Raw genomic sequence first — 18,889 nt, forward strand, 5'->3', positions numbered from 1 at the left:
ACATCCATGATTTTGAAAGGGGAAAAAACTCTTTCAAACAACCTGGAACTTCAAAATGAAGGAATGAAGCATAGCTTTGTTAAGCATTCCATATTTGTTAAAGTGCTTGTGGTTTTGTACACTTTCATGAAAACTTCAATGCAAGGATTTACAGAATTCACAAGGTGATGTCATAATTTTGATTAAAATTGCTTTAACAAGTGGAGAAAAGCTTGTTTAATAGCCTCTAGCCTCTATGGTAGGGCTGGGCAATATGAGGAAAATCTAATATTGCAATATTTTTTGGCTACATCAAAATACACAATATATATTTTCACAATATGTCTTGACCCCAGCTCCCCCGGTACCAGGAGCTGCAGTTTAACCCTCCATGAATTCAAGTTTTATATGTAAATACCAGCATATACTGGAAACACTCTCCAAAGTGCAGCTAAACCCATTTTCGGTTAGTATGTTATTTTATTTTAGTTATTTTAAAATATATATTAAAACCATTGTTGGTTTTAATCTAGTTTAAACCAAACCACTCCACTGGATTTAGCTACACTTTGGACAGTGTTTCTGGAATGCAGAAGCTAGCGAGCTGATTGGAGACCAAAAGTCAATCAGAATTTTTGCATCAAAGTCTGTGATTGATTGGTTTTGTGGCACATTTATAACGGTGTACAGAAAGAGCTGAGTGCAGGGTGCAGAGATGTTGAGGACAGGAGCGACACACTGAGAGCAGGTCCGCAGATGTCTGTGAGCACACAGTACACAGATCTGACCACAGAATCTTTTAACGGACTTGACATGGCGGACATTTAAGACACTCCTCCTTTTCTTCCTCTTTTTTTTATCTTTAAATGGTTTGGAATATTATGCTTTTTTCGTTTTCTGTGAATTGGAATGGCACTTTGAGAATACATGATTTGAGAAGCTTGAAAAATCTGTTGTTTGTAAGCTAAGTGTGTCTGATACAGCATAAGATACAGAGTGTGCGATGATAATAAGGGGGTGTTAGGATACTAAAATGAACATGAGGCTTGATAAATCATAAAGTCAAGACTGATCAAAACAATGAAGCTATAAAGAGGAGCAGTGCACATACAGTGATGAAGAGAGCATATATTTTATTCTGCTACCCTCATAAAAGTCAGCCTGTGTGTATCTGTCTAAATGTATTTACTGCGTACTTTCACACTAAGGAACTCTCATTATGACATCATTGCAAATTATGATGCATTGCAATGTTGAAACTGTATTTCCTGCTTGTCTCCAAGTGTTCAGTCAATACTGGCTAGACAAACCAGATCAGGTGTAATAAATCACTCCAATCGAAATGATGCAAGACTGAGCTCGATATATAATTCGATTATAAACAACTTTGTGTAACTAATACATTTGCTCTTAATAATAAAGTACTATAGAGTAAAATAGTGTTTTTATTTAAAATTAAATTATTCAATAACAAATTACTTTAGTAATGTTATAAATAAATCAATGAATAAATAAATATAAATGAATAAATAAAATGATATTTTTTTTAAAATGCAGAATTTATTCTACAACATTATTTAAGCACAGAATTCTTTATTTCAATGTATGTGGCTCTTGTGGTCCTCCATTGACCTTTGACTGAGCTCTGACCAGAAATCTCCCACTGATTTGATTCTCAGCTCAGTCCACAGCTCAGTCAGTGATACAGTAAAGGAAAACTCAGCAGGAATTATCATTTAACTATTTTTAATTTTCTGTTAAAGGTTTTCACATACGATTTTTTATGGTGGTACATCATATTAAATTAATATATATATGAATTTAACTGTAAAAAACAAATGAAAACTGCTGCAAATCTTTTTCTGGCAAAGTAATTTAAGAAAACCAGGTTAGTGTTTCTTAGAGACACACGGGTGTTTTATCATTTTTACAAAGTGCGCAGCTCCTCACAGGTTCATTGAAAATAAACAGGTAGTTATTCTGTAAGAGATCACTGATGGGGTAATAAAGCTGAATCCATTTGTTTCTCAGTGAAATCAGCTCTAAACATTGATTTATACAGCTGTGGATATAAAAATGAGCTGGAGACCTGATTCTTCCAGAATCCTTTTCAAACCCAAACTCATGTTTCCATAAATCTGACAGAAAGTCAGTCTGAGTCTCAGAGACAGTAAATACGATTATCGTTAGATCTTCATCTTATAATATAAAGCACCTTGAGGCGACTGCTGTTGTGTTTTGGTGTTGTGGGTCCACAGAGGTTGAAACACATATATTTAATTTTTCCGATTTTAATGGATAAAAAAAGTTGGATATCATCTGCATAGCAGTGAAAATATGTGCTATCACAGGGGCAGTATCATAATTAATGAGGAACTCCTATTTACAGTCTATTAGATAGATATGATTCAAACCGCTGCAGCGCCGTACCTACCTACAGCATGCTCTGACTATAATATTCTAATAATAATAGAATATTATAGTCAACAGTATCAAACGCTGCACTGAGGTCTACCAGGACAAGCACAGAGATGAGTCCACTGTCAGAGGACATGAGAAGATAATGTATAACCTTCACTAAAGCGGTTTCTGTAGCAGGACAGCAGAGTGAAGACTTTTTTAAAGTACATGATATGTCATTTATATCACCAAGTAGAACTTGAGTCATGACTCGACTGATGATTCCTACCAAACTCTTCATTAAGTGGTTTGCAGGACGTTCTTCAGTACAAACTCAACTGATAATTTTGCGACTAAACGTTAAAACCACGAATTTTCTCTTTGGACTTCAGTGCCCTTTCATTTGAGTCAGATGTCGTGCCTCTCCAACACAAACCAAACAAATAGGTTCTCATTTATAAACAGGATTTATGGCACTTCCCACTCCCATTTCTAAAATCTTGATGTGATTGTGACGTGACCTTTCTACAAAACTGACTTTTCTTCTCCACATCTGGATGCCTACAATTTAGCACATCCTTGTTCTGACCATAAAGGGCCATGTTCACGTTATATTAAAAAAGAAAAAGAAAAATTAAACCAGATTGATCAAAGCCTCAATTTCAAACAATATCGCAACATTCATTTGGACAGCAGCAGATTTGTTGAGTTTAATTTTAATTAAATAATCGCAAGTTCACAACAACAGTCAACCAAAGGCGCTTTGACCCGACAATAATAAATCTGATTGTTGCACACACTACAAGTCCTGCAGTAACACTTGTGCATGCAGACATTTTTCTTGAACATTTAAAGCTGAATGTGAGAGTTTGCCGGTGAATACATTTATATGATCCACATAAATGTCCTTCCTGGTGGTTTATTAAAAGGAGCACTGCATCTGGAAAAAAGTGGATATGAGGATGTACTTTTTTGTTCACACCTGTCAGATTCATGTGAAACATATTTCCACCTGCACTTTTTAATAAATAGGACATCAAGCTTTGTAGGAGATGCATTCACAGCTCCTGGTAAAAAGACAAACTGTTACGCTCCTATCAAAACTCGCCACTTTTTATAAGCCTGTTTTGATTTGGTTGTAGAACAAAGAAACATTCTTGCTCATTGTATCCTCTTCATTGTAAATGATTGTATGTTTTATCAGTTCCATCTCCAGCAACAGCTGATCAGTCTGAGAAGGCCATTGTGCGTCACAATGTGTTTGCTGACTCATCATTTTCTACTTTTGCCTGAATGTGACTCTGCAGACCCAGGCGGATGACTCTCTGCTGTGTGCAGCTTCATGTGTCTCTTTAGATGTCCCGTAACAGTGAAACGTTTCTCACAAACAGAGCAGCTGAATGGTTTTTCTCCTGTGTGAATCCTCATGTGGATCTTCAGGCTCCCCTTTTGGGCACAGCTTTTCCCACAAATATTACAGCTGAATGGTTTCTCTCCTGTGTGGACTCTCATGTGTTTGGTTAGGTCTCCTTTTTCTGCGCAGCACTTTCCACAGTAAGGACAGCTGAAGGGTTTCTCTCCTGTGTGAACTCTCATGTGCTTCTTTAGGTCTGTTTTCTGAGCACAGCCTTTCCCACAGACAGAGCAGCTGAAAGGTTTCTCCCCTGTATGGTACTTCATGTGTCTGTTGAGATGTTCTTTAACATGAAAACTTTTATTGCACACTGAGCAGGTGAACGGTTTCTCTCCTGTGTGGATCCTCATGTGTCTGGTCATGTTTCCCCTCCCACTGAAATTTTTCCCACAGAACAAGCAGCTGTATGGTTGCTCCCCAGTGTGACATCGCATGTGTGCCGTTAAGGAGCCACTGTCTTTAAATGACTTATCACAGTCTGTGCAGGGAAATGGTCTCTCTCCTGTGTGGTCTCTTATGTGTCTGTTCAAATTTCCCTTAAGGCTAAATCTTTTCCCACAATATGAGCAGGGAAATGGTCTCTCCTTGACTACAGTGCCAACATCAATGTCAGGATTTTTAACATCTCTACCTGACTGGGCTTCCTTTGTTTGTGTCCAGTCACAGTCACTGTCATCAGTTTCAGTCGAGTCCAGAGAGTTGTCTTCACTAACAGGCTGTAACAGTGGATCTGGATCTGAGTTCCTGTCTGCTTCTGGTCCTCCCTCCGAGCCTCTGCTCTCCTCAGTCCAGCAGTGATGAAGTTGTGAGGACTCAGGCTTCTCCTCATCATCTTCACTCTTCACGTGCACAGGGCTGAATGTGAACGTGGTGATTTCAGCTACCTGCAGGTCCTGAAGCTGTTCTCCTGTCTGACTGGCCCAGGCTTCTTCCTCTTCCTCTTTAATCTGTGGGGGCACTGGGTCTTCCCCCGGGTCCAGGCTGGAGCTCTTCTCCTGGTGTTCACGGGAAACTTCATCTTTGCTCCCCAACGGCTGCTGAACATCTGAAGGAAACACTGAAACAGACACAAAATGTGATCTCAGTTCTCTTTCAATCCTAGCAGAAATATGTTGTACCATCATATATGTTATAATGTCCACTACAGATTAGGGCTGAACGATATATCGCATTTGCGATAATATCGCGACATGATCAAGTGCAATTTTCTAACCGCAAAGGCTGCGATTATACTGCGATTATAAGCCATATCCCAGAATTCATAGCGCGGCCCAGCCAAACTCCAGTTTCCAGCAATGGCGGCCGCTACTAAGTTTTAAAATTACTCATACTAATCTTTCTGGGTCACAAAATAAACTTTTAACATATTTTCAGGCGAGAAAGTAGTTGTGTAAACATCAAATATCTGCTCGGTTTATCAAGATATCCCATATTTGCAAAAGTGCTTCGACGTTTTCAGAGGCGTCTGCTACCCACCAGCTCGACAGCTAGCCGGGAGCTCGAGGATTACTGATGCGGCCGAGAACGGCACAACTCCCGGCACATCATTTTCAGATCACCGCGGAGTTTCGCTGGTCGGGTTAAACGTAATATATAAGTCACTTAGACAACCTAAAAATGTTATTGTTGGGCTTTTTTCAGTGTTTTGTTTGTTCGTGAGTAAATCGGTTTGGCTGAGATTAAAGTTATTAGATTAGATAAAATAAAACTTTATTAATCCCCCGGGTGGGTTCCTCCTTGGTTTTCACACAGCTGACTAAACGTCAAACAGAAAACTTATTAAACAGAAGTATGAGACAGTCGAGAATTTACACCAGTGTCTGGTTATATTTTAGATAGCAAGAAGCAGACGGCCGAGTTTATTAAACTCCACCGAGACAGCGGTGACGCTAATCAGAAGGCTAGACCGTCCAATTTCACGCCTTTAAATTTTAAAGGCGTGTTTGTGTGTGTGTTTATACAATTGCTATTATGTTTGCACTTTATGTGTAATGTTACTGACTGCAGAGATCAGTAAGATGTGTGTATTTTTTATTTATTAGTTTTATTTATTTAATATTATTTTTTAATTGAATGACTGTCTAGTAGTTCACAGATGTCGAAAAACTGAGTGTGGTAAAGCCACTGATTTTTTTTATGTATATTTCTGCAATCTGCACATTGTACTGACTTTCATTTTAATGTTTACACCAGGGTTCCTTGTCAGCACTTTATGCTCAGATGTTTGTAAGCTAAAAATAAACTATTGTGTATGTTCAAATATACTGTTGTGATTGAAGAAGTTAAATAAAAATGTCAGTCATCAATTCATGCATCACCTCATGTCATCATAACAGAGGTCTGTCTTCCAGGAAAGAACAGTTTAAAATTAATGTAATATAGTATTGGCCATACTATATGATGTATTGCTTGTCTTTGTTTAATAATACAGAAGACAAAGACCTTAAAAAAATAATCGCATATCGCATCGCAATCGCAATATTGGGGCAAAAAATCGCAATTAGATTATTTTCCATAATCGTTCAGCCCTACTACAGATTACAGATTGTTATGCAGAAGAAGCAGCTCGGGGTCAATTTGTGACACCATCATAGGCACATGACTAATTGGGATGCCAAGAGCCAGAAGCACACTTTCTTAACCCTGTACACTTAAACCTATCTCTGTTTTGGAGAAAGTAAGAGAGCAGAGGGAACAGAATGAGAATATATTTGATCTGTGTGATTATTTAACTTTACAATGTGGTGCCAAATCACATAAAGTTGACTCAGAGTGCTTTATTTTACAAAAGGTAAAGATCCTACACTGTTAAAGAGGAAATCAGGGGCTCAGGGAGGGGCGGACATCTGCCATGAACAGCTGGGTGTGAGGAGAAATCAGAATCAGAAAGACTTTATTTATCCCCAGGAGGCAATTACGATACAACAGAGCAGCATGACGTTGAAGATAAAACAAGAAAGAGAAAAGATGTGAGCACAGCCAGTGAGGACTTCGACCTTTCTGGGGCAAATAACTAAATATGTAATTTGTGGCATATGTGAAATTGGATTAATAATCAGCTGCCTTTCTCAGAGTCTTTCCTTCGTGTTGTTCTGGTCAGTGCTCAGTGCAGCAGCTTATGAACCAGGTCCTCGCCTGCTGCAGACTGGTCTAATGGAACTATCACCAGATGTGGTCCATCACAGAGAAGATTATCTAACTAGCTGATAGCAGGACCACAGACACTCTGTGGAAGTGCCTAGTTTATGCTCATGAACAGAGGTGTGCACCAAAAGTCAGCACTGCTTCTGAAGAAAAAATTTTAATATATTTTTTTGGCTTTATTAGATAGGTGCACAGTGAAAACTGACATAAAAGCGAAGGGAAAGACATGCGGCAAAGTGCCGCAGGTCGGACTCAAACCCGGGCCGGCCACACTCAGCCATGCGGCATAAGGTCGCCTGCTCATCCAACTGAGCTAAACTGGCACCACCTTCTGAAGGAAGTTGAAGAAAAAAATTGCAAAGAGCCAGTATAAACATAGGGCTTTGCAGATGTCACAGTTGGAGTGTAACAAAATAAGTGTTGACTGTACACACGACTGGACCAGAATTATAGATAATTAAATGTTGCTGGGTTTAACATTTGGTGCATCTATTTATCCCTGTTCTGTCTACTCTGTATGTTAATTTTCCAACTCTGGGAATAATAAAGGCTCTCTGATCTTATCTCATTTTATCTTGCCTCCTTTTTTTTCTCCTGAAATGAAAACATTATGAACTAAAAACTTTCCATGCTCGATCAGTTTATTGCTAATAACAGCTCAGAAAGACAAGAGACACTGTCTGTTGCAGTTTGAGTGATGTACAGTCAGGTCTGTGATTTGTGGCACTCTGACACAGTTTCACCTCTGTGTACGACCAAAGTGGATGTTAAATTAGTGAAGATGTGAATAAAAGTGTAAACCTTCTGCTTGAGTTCAGGATTTTACCTGACCTGGTGAAAAAGTGATCATTTCTTTTTCTCATCAATAATTTTACTTTGTATCTGCTGGGATGCACGCAATCTCAACTCTTGCGCGCGGACATCAGCTGACAACGCGAGCTCGGTTCGGCTGCTCTCGGCTGTTTCCGGACACTGACCTGCCGCGCGCAGCCGGACTTCGGGCTTGAGCACGGCATCGAGCAGCCTCCTCTGGCGGCAGATCTCCCGCTCTGAGCGCTCCACTCTGTCCTGGTACTCCGCCACGGTCTCCTCCAACAGTGCGACGATCTCCTCCGCGGCCGCCGTCAGCCGCTCGGTCAGCAGCGCTCTCAGCGCCGGGAGCTCGGCTGCTTCTTCTCCCTTCTCCAGCCGCAGCAGGAAGTCTTCGGCGGCGGCGCTGATCCGCTCGTGGACCGACACCCGCAGCAGCTGCACGGCGCACATTCTGCGGCTTCTCCCCACCGGGAGCCTCCGGGACAAAGAGAGCCAGTGGAAAGGTAAACACGCTGCGAGTTCCGCGTCGAGGAGCGCGGTGCGGAGAGAGCGAACAGCGCCCCTGCTGAAGCGGAGGCTGTCGGAGTCAGAGGAGAGTTGTGAGCGTGCGCCGGCGTCTCCTTGCTACTTTCTGGTTGTGCGGGACATTTTTAGCCAGAAGTAAACCGCCTGTGAGTCAGCAGATCAACTGATCAGAAAGCCATGAGAAAAAGGTTGCGCATTTAATGATGAGCAGGTGAGGCTGAGGAGCATCACATGTGGTAGAATTTATTTATTTTTAAACTACCTCATAATTTTGATCACATGTTTAGGTATTGTAGAATAGAGCATTGAAAGTAGACTGGTACACTCTGATACTAACAGACACAAACAAACAGAAGACACCGCCCCACGGATTGTGTACGGGTTGTGATAGGATGCCGTTCTATATGGCACAGCAAAGCACAGAAACTATAAGATATAAATTCTGGCAGAGCTCTCCCTCTCCTCATCTTTCTTGCTCTCTACAGGCCTGGCCAGAGAACAAGAGACAGTTGCCATGGTGAAGTGGGGAGAGTTTTCTTCCTATCACAGGGAGAAGCTCGCTGCATAAAGTGCAAGATGACCTAAGGGATGGACCCACACCAGGGGGACCAAGTTTAAACTGCAGTCTTCACCCAAACTCTCAACCAGTGATATGAATATTCTCTTTCTGTGTCTCCTAACAAAAGTGTGTTCTGCTTGGGTTCGGAGCGCTTTGTCTGTTTTGGCATATGGACCAGAGGAAGAGGCATGGCACAGTTAGTTACCTGAAATTTAAACTGCTTAATAATAAATTTTGAAAAATTATACTTCGATTATATACTTTGACTTTATACTGATTGTCATTTTTGTTTGTTGAATAATTGCAACTTTATTAATAAAGTTTAAAGAAATAGGAATCTGGTTCAGATTGAGTCCACAGTAATCCATAGTCCTCATGTGGTCCAGCAGCTGCCTTGTTGGCTCCGTTATGAGCAGCAGCCAGATGGAGCAAGATTCTGTCCTCCTAGTTTACTGTCAGAGGACTAGGTCATCACTGAGCTGCTGTTTGTCACTCACCTTGGACTTACCTGACACAGGTGCCGCTGTTAGCTAGAGCTCATTGGATGCAGTCAGGTTGTTAATAAAGTTTGTCAGTAATATAAATTCTTGTTATTTTTAGTTTTCTTTTCTCCTTTTTCTAGTCCTGCAGCAAGTCTTTTGATGAATCACCTGTTTTCTTCTCTGGTGAGACATGACAATCCCTATAAATAAGACAAGTACCCCATTAAAAAAAAAAGCAAGATCTTAATCAAATGAAAGGATAATTATTCATAAAGACACTGGTGACACACACAGTAGCTCCAAATTTCCTGAACATCTCTACACGACAAGCAGCAGGTGAAGTGAGGACCCGGTCATGGACTAGCAGTTTCTAATAACTTACTGTGCGTTTATGGTGACTGAGCATGGGAACGTATCTTTATCCTGTATAAAACTGCTGATCTTGTCAGTTGCTTGCTGTATAAGCTTCCATTTGGCCTTAAAGTGACCAAGCTATTTAAATTACAGACAGAAATTTCATTTTATTTCATTCCTGCTGCTGGTATCCTCAACCCACGTAGTCATATCTGAGGATAAAACTCACTTCTGTCTACACCACATCCCTGCAGACCTTTCTCCAATCCACCTGTCAGATTCCCACTCCACTCTCTCCAAGGTGGGGCTTCAGGGGGTACATCCATGGGCTGATATGACTCTTTCAAGCTCATTATGATGCTAATGCATCCTTGTATGAAACTGCAAAATAGCACAAAAAAAAAAAAAAAAAATCACAAGACTCAGTGCCTCCCACTGGCTTCATCCTAGGGAGAAGCAGTTTGTCAGCTTGTGTTGTTGGTTCAGTTTCTTCTTTCTTTTGGGTAGTTTCCATCATATTCATACCAATTCTTTGTAGCGACTTACAAGACATTCTAGCCTCTAAGTTAGCATGAGGAAAGCATTGCCATGTCCAAACCTGTGAGATACAAAAAAAATGAAAATGCAGGAAAATCAAAATGTGGAACACTGGCTGAATGTGTGGGATGTAGAAAGGGACACCTGGTCAGGTATGAATCCAGTCACTGGGCTACAAACATTTTATAAATAGCAGCGAGTTTGCCCAATGCCTGCCTGCCTGTTCAAACCTCTGGACTTCACAACACACTCTGAAGCTGCTCAGCTCAGCTAGCTACAGTTCACTGCAAAATAACACAATCTGCTGATTATGTTCACGAACATGCACATATTTCCCACAACCTTCGATTATATTCACTCCACCAATGGAATAATTCCTGTAAAAATCTAAAAATAAATAGTTACAGAAGCAGATTCAAATTAATGGTAGGAAATATTTGTATGAATAAAAAGGTCACAACAGTACATGAATACATACTTGTAATAATCGTGTTAGGGCTGCCACAACGATTATTTTGATAGTCGACTAGTCACCGATTATTTTTGCGATTAGTCGACTAATCAGATCATGCATCCATTGGACGTAAAACGTACAGCTGATTGCACCAGCAGCATCTGCTCTTATATAACTATCATTAGCTTACAGCTTTAAGTGTTTAAGGTATGTGCTAACTAAAAATAAAGACAAGATGATAGTTTATTAAATTTTAATGACATTTGCTGATTGTTTCGGTGGAGTTTGATAAACTCAGCCGTGTGCTCCTTGCTATCTAAAATATAACAGCACACCGGAGTATATTCTCGAGCGTCTCACACTTCTGATAATCAGTTGTCTGCTTGACGTTTATTCAGCTGTGTAAAAATTATAACTTTAATCTCAGACAAACCGATTTACTCAGGAACAAATAAAACACTGAAAAAAGCCAAACAATAACATTTTTAAGTTATCTAAATGACTATGTATCATGTTTAACCTGAGTAGCGAAAGACAGCAGTGGGTTTGAAAACGATTTCCCCACCGGCTCTAGTGAGCCTTGAACCCCAGCTAGCTATCGAGCTGCTGGGTAACAGACGTCTCCGAAAACGTCGGAGCTCTTTTGAAAATATCTGGTGTCTTGATAAACTGAGCAGATATTTGAGGTTTACACAGCTACATTCTCGCCTGAAAATATGTTAAACGTTTATTTTGTGACCCAGAAAGAATAATAAGAGTAATATTAAAACTAACTAGCTGCCGCCATTGTTGGAAACTGAGCAGGGCCACGCTAAGAATTCTGGGATAGGTAGGGCCACGAAGTATACACCCGACCCATCCTTCAAATCTGGGGAAACGAAGGGCGCATTTGTCGGCCGCATTTGTCGGAGTCTTCAAACTTGGACAGTCTTCGTCATGTCGCTGTAACGTAATCGGCCTACAAATGCAGGCACAGGAGGATGCGGTTCCTGAATTTGGACACAGCTACGATACCGGACACTGCTTCTTCTTCTTCGGGGTTTAACGGCAGCTGGCATCCTTGTACATGCAGTGCTGCCATCTTCTGTTTCAGTCCGTTATTACACGCTTAAATCCTACTACTTATTCCTGTGTCTTTTGGGATCTTACAAAGCTTCAAACGACGTGTCGACTATTAAATTAGTCGTCGACAATTTTGATAGTCGACGTAATCGTGACTAGTCAACTAATCGTGGCAGCCCTAATTTATGTACTGTATTCACTTGAAACTTAAACACAACCTAAAATCCAAAATAGACTTTTTTTATTTCATTTTTAAGATTTGTAGCTGTGGACGATCAACCTGTTTACCAGCATCCTTATATGTTTAATATGTTGCTCCATAAACACCAAGAAATAATATGAGAAAAACTCAGTTGTTAAAAACACTGAAAACTAGAAATTATTTCTATCTGTGGAGCTCCCAGAATACGTCATTTGTAAAAATTACCGATTGTTAACGAATTTCTTAATGCATGTTTCAAAGTTTTAGCTCGAAGGTTTTGAGCCTCCACCCTGGCTGTTCCTAGACTATCAGAAAGTGCCGCCCCCTGAAGGATACTTCTTTTAGGCGGGCTGTCTCTTGTGAAGCTTCCTTGTCCTGAGTTTTACACATTTCATTCAGCTGATTTAAAAGTGATAGACTGGAATCTTGACTGTTGTAGTTTTAATTAAAAAAAAACTCAAATATTTCTGCATAAAAGCAGCCACACTGTCTGGCAGGAAGCTCAGATCTTTATGGTAATTTCAATTCTGTCCAGCTGACACTCTGTCTATATCATCTCTGAAGATATGGGAACATAAATATACTTCAACATGTTCATGAAGCAACAGCTTCTCAAACTGAGGACTTAACAGGAGCTGTGTCTGCAGCTCACAGCTGGATGAAGTCAGGCTGAACTTCCTGTCTTTGACAGTCTTTGACAGGCTGCTCTCCCCTGTGGACCTTCATGTGTGACTCCACTGAGCGTTTCTCCTGGTACCTCTTCCCACACTCCTGGCAGCTGTAGGGTTTTTCCCCTGTGTGAGTTAGCATGTGTCTCTTCAGGTCGATCTTCTGTACGAAGCCCTTATTGCAGAGCTGGCAGCTGTAGGGTTTCTCCTTCTTGTGGAACCTCTCGTGTGTCTCGAGTGAGATTTTCTGGCGAAACCTCTTCCCACAGAGGCTACAGATAAATGGCTTCTCACCCGTGTGGATCCTCATGTGAGAGTCCAGGTTTCCGATCTGCCTGAAGTTCTTCCCGCACACCCTACAGGTGTATGGCTTCTCCCCAGTGTGGATCCTCTTGTGAACATCCAGGTGTTGGCTCATGGTGAACTTCTTGCCGCAGACCTCACAGGAGTATATTCGTGGTTTCCCTCCCATGTGGCTCTTGATGTGCCTCTTTAGGACTGTGTTTTCTATGAAAGTCTTCCCACAGAACTCGCAGATGAACGGCCGCTCACCAGCATGCAGCTTCATGTGCCTCTCCAGCGATCCCTTTCTGGGGAAGTCCTTCCCACAGTCTTTGCACCTGAATGGTTTCTGGCCCGTGTGTGTCCTCATGTGGATCTCCATGTCTCTGAAGCTTATGCCACAAATGTCGCAGATCCGGCTTGTTTCTCTGTGACTCTGGATGTGCAGCTGCAAACTCTCAGAGGACTCTGCACGCTCTCCACAGATGCCACAGAGACAATCAGGGTGGTTTAGATGTGTCTCTGCATGCCTCACAAAGTTTCCTTTGTTGTGAAACGCATTGCTGCAGACCTTGCAGCAGTGAGAAGGGGTCAGGCTGGGTTTTCTGTGCCGGCTACTGATGGTCGTTTGCTCATCTGATCCATGGCACCGGATATGTCGCCTCAGCTCAGCACTCTTTGCAAATTCTTTTCCGCAAAAGCTGCAGCTGAGCGGTGTCTGTCCGTCGTGAGCTTTCATGTGTCGTTCAAGCGAGCTGCCTTGACTGAACTCTTTGTGGCAGATGTTGCAGGTGAATGGCTTCTCTGCCGTGTGGATTCTCATGTGGGTTACCATGTTGCCCTTCTGATTGAAGCCTTTCCCGCAGACAACGCAGCTAAAAGGTTTCTCTCCAGTGTGCATCCTCATGTGCATCTCCTGAGCTCGGATTGAGGGAAACTTCTTGCCGCAGACATCACATGTCTTGGTGCTGTCACGGTGCATCTGGAGATGCAGCATTAGGCCATCACTGGACTCAAAACGCTCACCACACAGACCACACAGACAGTCGGCCTCTTTCAAGTGCTTCTCCACGTGCTTCATCAGAAAGCCTTTCCTGTCAAAGGACTTCCCACACACTCTGCAAAGGTGAGACACCAACTGCTTGTCGTTCTCACATTGTTCTTCGTCTCCTGTTGGATCATCTGGAGAGGCCAGCTGGCGATCCAGTTCAGAGATGGTCTGTGGTCTGGAGGATGTGCCAGGCAGAGTCTCCTTCAGTTGGTTGTCTATCGAGTTGCTTGGCTTCAGACGTTTCTTGTCAGAGAGACTCGTGACGCCAACTGACAAACACAACTCTGGAGAGAAAATACATGACATGTGATTATTTAAATCATGTGACTCTATCACTTTTTTTTTTTAAAGGTTTATGTGTTACCTAAACACTAGCCCCGCCCATACTTTCCCTCTGATGCCCTTTTTGCATGGTCCACGCCAGAAGCCTGATTTGTTTTGCACACACTTTTGCTTCTTTTGTTTCCTGTCATTGCTGTAGTTTAAAATTAATCATTTTCTTGCTGTCGTGGGATTAAATTTACTGAACTACTGATACCTGAACTTTGTATATTACATTAACGTTTATATCAGAGTTTGCTTCAGTAATGTTGAGGCGCGGGATTTGGAGAGACCAGTTACTGATAGTGTTCCAGTACATGTTTTTCCATCCAAGTATGTTTTTACTGCATTGGTGGTGTTTTTTGAGATCACTGTCATGCTGAAAATAAAACTCTGCAGTAATGCTTAAACTTCCATCTGTTAATACATTCAGTTGCTTTTTTACCAAAGGAACAATAGTGCAGGAACCACAAGTAAAGCCACACATTAATTTGATAATTTCTATCCTGCAGACAAAGCTTTTACCACCACTCACATTTAATTATTAGTTATTATTAATCTGTGGCTCTCTTCCAGTGGGTCTTTGTCCTGTCTTCCTCACCTCACCCCCCACCAGTCGTAGCAGGTGGCTACCCCTCGATGAGCCTGATCCTGCCACAGGTTTCTTTCTGTTAAAAGGGTGTTTTTCCTTTTCACTGTGGCCAAGTGCTTACTCATGGGGGGGTCATCTGATTGAGTCAAAGTCAGCTTTATTGTCAAACACCATATGTACAGTCATACACAGGAATTTAAAACTGAAATGCTCCCATGGCCCTCATTGTGCACTAAAACAATATAGAGATAAAAATAAAATAACAGTCTTATATACAACACAATACAATACAATCTTTTATAAACAACAGTGTCCAACACAATCCAAGTGTTCGTGGGCAAGAGTTTGTGTGCAAGTGGGGTGGAGGAATCAGTGAAAAGGTGGCGATGCTACATGACAGGTTTGCCCTTGCTGTTCTTAGGCTCACCTCATCCTGAAGGGCCACATTACATGTTTCCCCGTATAGGAATTTTCACGTGTTTCTCCAGTTTGGGCAGTCTTTTGGTCTGCATGATTCAAATCGCCCACCAGGATGAGAAAAGCATCTGGGTGGGCCTTCTGCTGCTCACTGACATGCTGATACATTTCATTCAGTGCCTCACTCCAATTGTTGTTAATGGAGCAGGGAGGGATATAAACAGCAACAAACAGTATGGCTGAAAATTCTCTCAGTAGGTAGAATGGTCTGCAATTGATGATCATAGTAGCAGAGGTGAACAGTGTTTGCAAGCCACAACAGGGTCGCAGCACCAGGCATCATCGATGTAAACACAGAGTTCCCCTCCATGAGCCTTACCCCCTACCCCATTCCAAAAGTGCATGAATGGCGCTTTTGGGAATGTTAACATGTGGAAACATGTTAAGCCATGTTTCCACAAACACGAAGACCCAACACTCCCTCATTGACTTCGAAGTGGACCAAAGTAAGCGAGCCTGATCCAGCTTGCTGTCCAGGGGAGTGCACATTGGGACAGTTCAATGGTGGGAATAGCGGGTTTGTGTGGATTAGCCGCTAACCTACTCCGGATGCCTCCGCGCTTACCCCTCTTCTGTTTCCTCTCACACCGCCTGAGACATTTCCACTGTGGGCGAGATCTAGTAGCAAGGGTCGGTGATAAATGCCTCCGAAGCAGTCCGCAGTGCTCTAGTGTAATTTGTAGTTCTTCCGTGTATCGTGAATTTGCTTCTGTTGATTTTGAGCACCGGGAGGAGGCCCCGGGGCAGACCCAGGACACGCTGGAGAGATTATATCTCTCGGCTGGCCTGGGAACGCCTTGGTATTCCCCCGGATAAGCTGGAGGAGGTGGCTGGGGAGAGGGAGGTCTGGGCCTCTTTGCTTAGGCTGCTGCCCCCGCGACCCGGCCCCGGACAAAGCGGATGAAAATGGATGGATGGATGGATGGATGATTTTGAGCATGCACTCACGACTGTACCTTACAACAATATAAAGCACCCTGAGGTGACTGCTGTTGTGATTCAGTTCTTTATAAATACAACTGAATTGAATTGAACTGAATTAAATGTTTTTTAAAGCCCTTACGAATAAGAACTATTTTGCTCTAGAAGTACAGAAAGGACCACATAACATCTCTTTGTCTCGGACCATCTCCAGCATCTTTTTCCATCTTCATGCATCTGGTCTCCTTCTGTCATTGCACAGTTTCTTATGTCTGCTCCTTTATTCCAGCATCATCACATCAACACTGTTTCAGCTCGGTCTGTATTTTAATCCTAAATTTGAAACGAAGTCTCAAGCATTCTTGAGCCTCGTGTTAGTTTAGTACTTACTTATGTGAAACTAATAAACGTGATGTGTTTACTGGCTAAACTCCCACACTGACAGGTAATGTTTCCTGATAGCACTGTGTGCAAATACTTCATTAAATCCATGTAGTATTCGGAGTATTTAAATGCAGAAAGGAGATAAAGTTATCATTGAAAATCAGTTTATACATATACATTCAGATCTGTCGTATATAAACAGAAGAATGAGCACTAAAAGATCTGGGGGAGGACCGTGAGCGCGCCAGTAAATGGGACTAATTGAGGCTGCAGTGTGGTGCTGAATGTGGACACTGACCTTTGCGCTCCCCACCGGGATCTTCCGCGCCTCTCTCGGCCGCTCTGCCCGCTTCGAACGCGTTGAGGATGAGCTCGATGGCCGCCGACAGCCGCTCCACCAGCAGCTCCCGTAGCTCCGGCAGCTCGGCTCGGCTGCGTTCATGCAGCAGCCGGAAGATCTCCTGAGCGGCCGCCGCCATCCGCTGCTCGATGGTGGCCTTCAGCCTGCGGCTCTCGGACCGCTTTTTCGACATTTTGCAGCGAACAAAGAGCAGAATGTAAACAGGACGAGACACTTCCGGGATCGCCGGGCAAGCGTCACTGGAGGCGGACGCTCATTTCCTGCGTGAACCGGAATGTGACTCTACAGCTGCTGGTATGCTACCAGCTAAAATCCGACAAAAACGTCCGACAGAGAAATAAGGTGTAAAATTATTCAGGTTTCACTTTAAAGTGTCCAGCTTTCACTTTTCTTCCAGTGTCGTGTAAACGCCTCAAATGTCAATGCATCACGTGACACGAAATTTGTCAAAAACACCTCAATTTAAAATGTCTTCACTAATTCACAGAGAGCTACAGCTTCAATAATAAAGCTTTAGGTAAATTGTCAATTAACAACGTCTCCTGTTAATTTCTGCATGTACCAGAACCATTAACAAGCAGATACTGAGTTTAAATATAGAGGTTAGTGAAGACACCATCCAACTTGTCACATAGTGTTAACGTCTGTCGAACTGACCGTTACTCTTTAATACAATAAAATAAAATAAATCTTTAAAAAAGATTATTAAAGAATCTTTAATAAAATAATTCTGACGTTTCACAGGCACATCATGACCAGATTTCAAAAATCAGAAGAGTCTGGAGCTGGATTTCTAATAATAAAAACTGCAATATCGTATTGGTAGGAAGTATATGGGAACAGAAACCTCTGGACTCGTTTTTTATGCTTGGAGAGCTGACCATTATTTGCGAAGGACATTATGGGCTGGTGGAGTGGATATTATGCTACTGTCCTTAGCACTGCTTTTTCGGGTTTACCTCTGACATGAGACAGAAAGCAAGTGATCTGAGAGGTCTGGATTTCTTATAATGTTCCCAATGATGCTGCATGATGCTCACACTATATGAATGTTAAAACTGCACCTTCATTCAAAGCAGTGTTGGGGGGGGGGGGGTATTTAATTTTATTTAGGGCAGCTAATGAGACAGATTTCAGGTCTAAAAGCTTCAGATGGGAGTATAAACGTCATAGCTGTGCAGATGTCCCATCTGAAAAAGAAGAAGGATGTGCCAGACCAGTGGCTGGTCAGAGGATCCCTGGGACTTGATTCAATGCCTTCAAAGTGCCTTTTAAACAGTCTGTGACCTGGAGAGTCAGGACCTTCATGACTAGGTACTACAAACTGATCGACATCCTGCAGTCCTACTTTTACATCAAGATCTTCATCAAAGACCACCATGTTCCCTCTGATGCCTCCATCCTGAGCTTCAAATGGGAAGCGAGGCACTTCCTGAATGAGAGCCAGGACAATGACAAGCTGATTTAAGTCCACTGCACCTATGGCGTGAACCACATTGGGTACCTGGTCTGTAGGTACCTAATTGACGTGGATGGGCTGGATCCACCAGCAGAGCTGGAGCTCTTTAACTCCTCCGGCAGAGGTCATTGCTTCAAGAGGCAGAACTGCCTGAATGACCTGCAGAGCTCCACCAAGAGGAGCAAATAAGGCATGGAGGACCCTAAAGAGTTCAAAAGCAGTGGGCTCCAACAGGTGTCTGCTCACCTTTCAGTTATTTATGATGATGAGTGAATGAACAGCGTTCCTCCGAGGTCCTGCTGAAAATCTCCAGTCGCGAATCTTATCCAATTCTTTCTCTTTTCCCAGCCTGCCTCAAGCAGCAAAATAATTCATGCTCTCGAGTTAGAAAGCCACAGTCTGCAGTAGTTTGCTGTAACCAACTTTTGGAAGAGAGATGCCCCTAACT

At 42.4% G+C, this 18,889-nt stretch overlaps 2 protein-coding genes across 5 annotated transcripts; both read right to left on the bottom strand.

The window, feature by feature from the left end:
• Positions 1–1,457: 1,457 nt before the first annotated feature.
• Positions 1,458–8,767, bottom strand: LOC309698637 (uncharacterized protein). Of its 4 annotated transcripts, none has more exons than XM_082521212.1 (2): positions 7,915–8,767; positions 1,458–4,838 (listed from the first exon to the last, which is right to left on the bottom strand). In XM_082521212.1, exons 1-2 carry the CDS (start codon positions 8,198–8,200, stop codon positions 3,652–3,654), a joined length of 1,473 nt encoding a protein of 490 aa, XP_082377338.1. In that variant the 5' UTR covers positions 8,201–8,767; the 3' UTR covers positions 1,458–3,651. The 4 variants fall into 4 exon arrangements, with proteins under 4 accessions (XP_082377338.1, XP_082377339.1, XP_082377340.1 ...); XM_082521213.1 differs by having other exon boundaries at positions 1,458–4,850; positions 7,845–8,058; XM_082521214.1 differs by lacking the exon at positions 7,915–8,767 and adding an exon at positions 6,600–7,797 and having other exon boundaries at positions 1,458–4,850.
• A 1,595-nt stretch (positions 8,768–10,362) lies between these two features.
• On the bottom strand, positions 10,363–17,490 carry LOC309698636 (uncharacterized protein). Its single transcript, XM_082521210.1, has 2 exons — positions 16,920–17,490; positions 10,363–14,210 (listed from the first exon to the last, which is right to left on the bottom strand). Exons 1-2 carry the CDS (start codon positions 17,152–17,154, stop codon positions 12,574–12,576), a joined length of 1,872 nt encoding a protein of 623 aa, XP_082377336.1. The 5' UTR covers positions 17,155–17,490; the 3' UTR covers positions 10,363–12,573.
• Between the last annotated feature and the right edge of the window lie 1,399 nt (positions 17,491–18,889).

Source organism: Aulonocara stuartgranti (assembly GCF_965226115.1).
Source record: "Aulonocara stuartgranti genome assembly, chromosome: 22".
NCBI lineage: Eukaryota > Metazoa > Chordata > Actinopteri > Cichliformes > Cichlidae > Aulonocara > Aulonocara stuartgranti.

Coding starts and splice junctions, on each gene's coding strand:
- LOC309698636 (XM_082521210.1), bottom strand. CDS start 17,154: ATGTCGAAAAAGCGGTCCGAGAGCCGCAGGCTGAAGGCCACCATCGAG. Junction 14,211..16,919: donor TCCCGGTGGGGAGCGCAAAG/GTCAGTGTCCAC, acceptor TTTTCTCTCCAG/AGTTGTGTTTGTCAGTTGGC.
- LOC309698637 (XM_082521211.1), bottom strand. CDS start 8,200: ATGTGCGCCGTGCAGCTGCTGCGGGTGTCGGTCCACGAGCGGATCAGC. Junction 4,851..7,914: donor AGTCCGGCTGCGCGCGGCAG/GTCAGTGTCCGG, acceptor TGTCTGTTTCAG/TGTTTCCTTCAGATGTTCAG.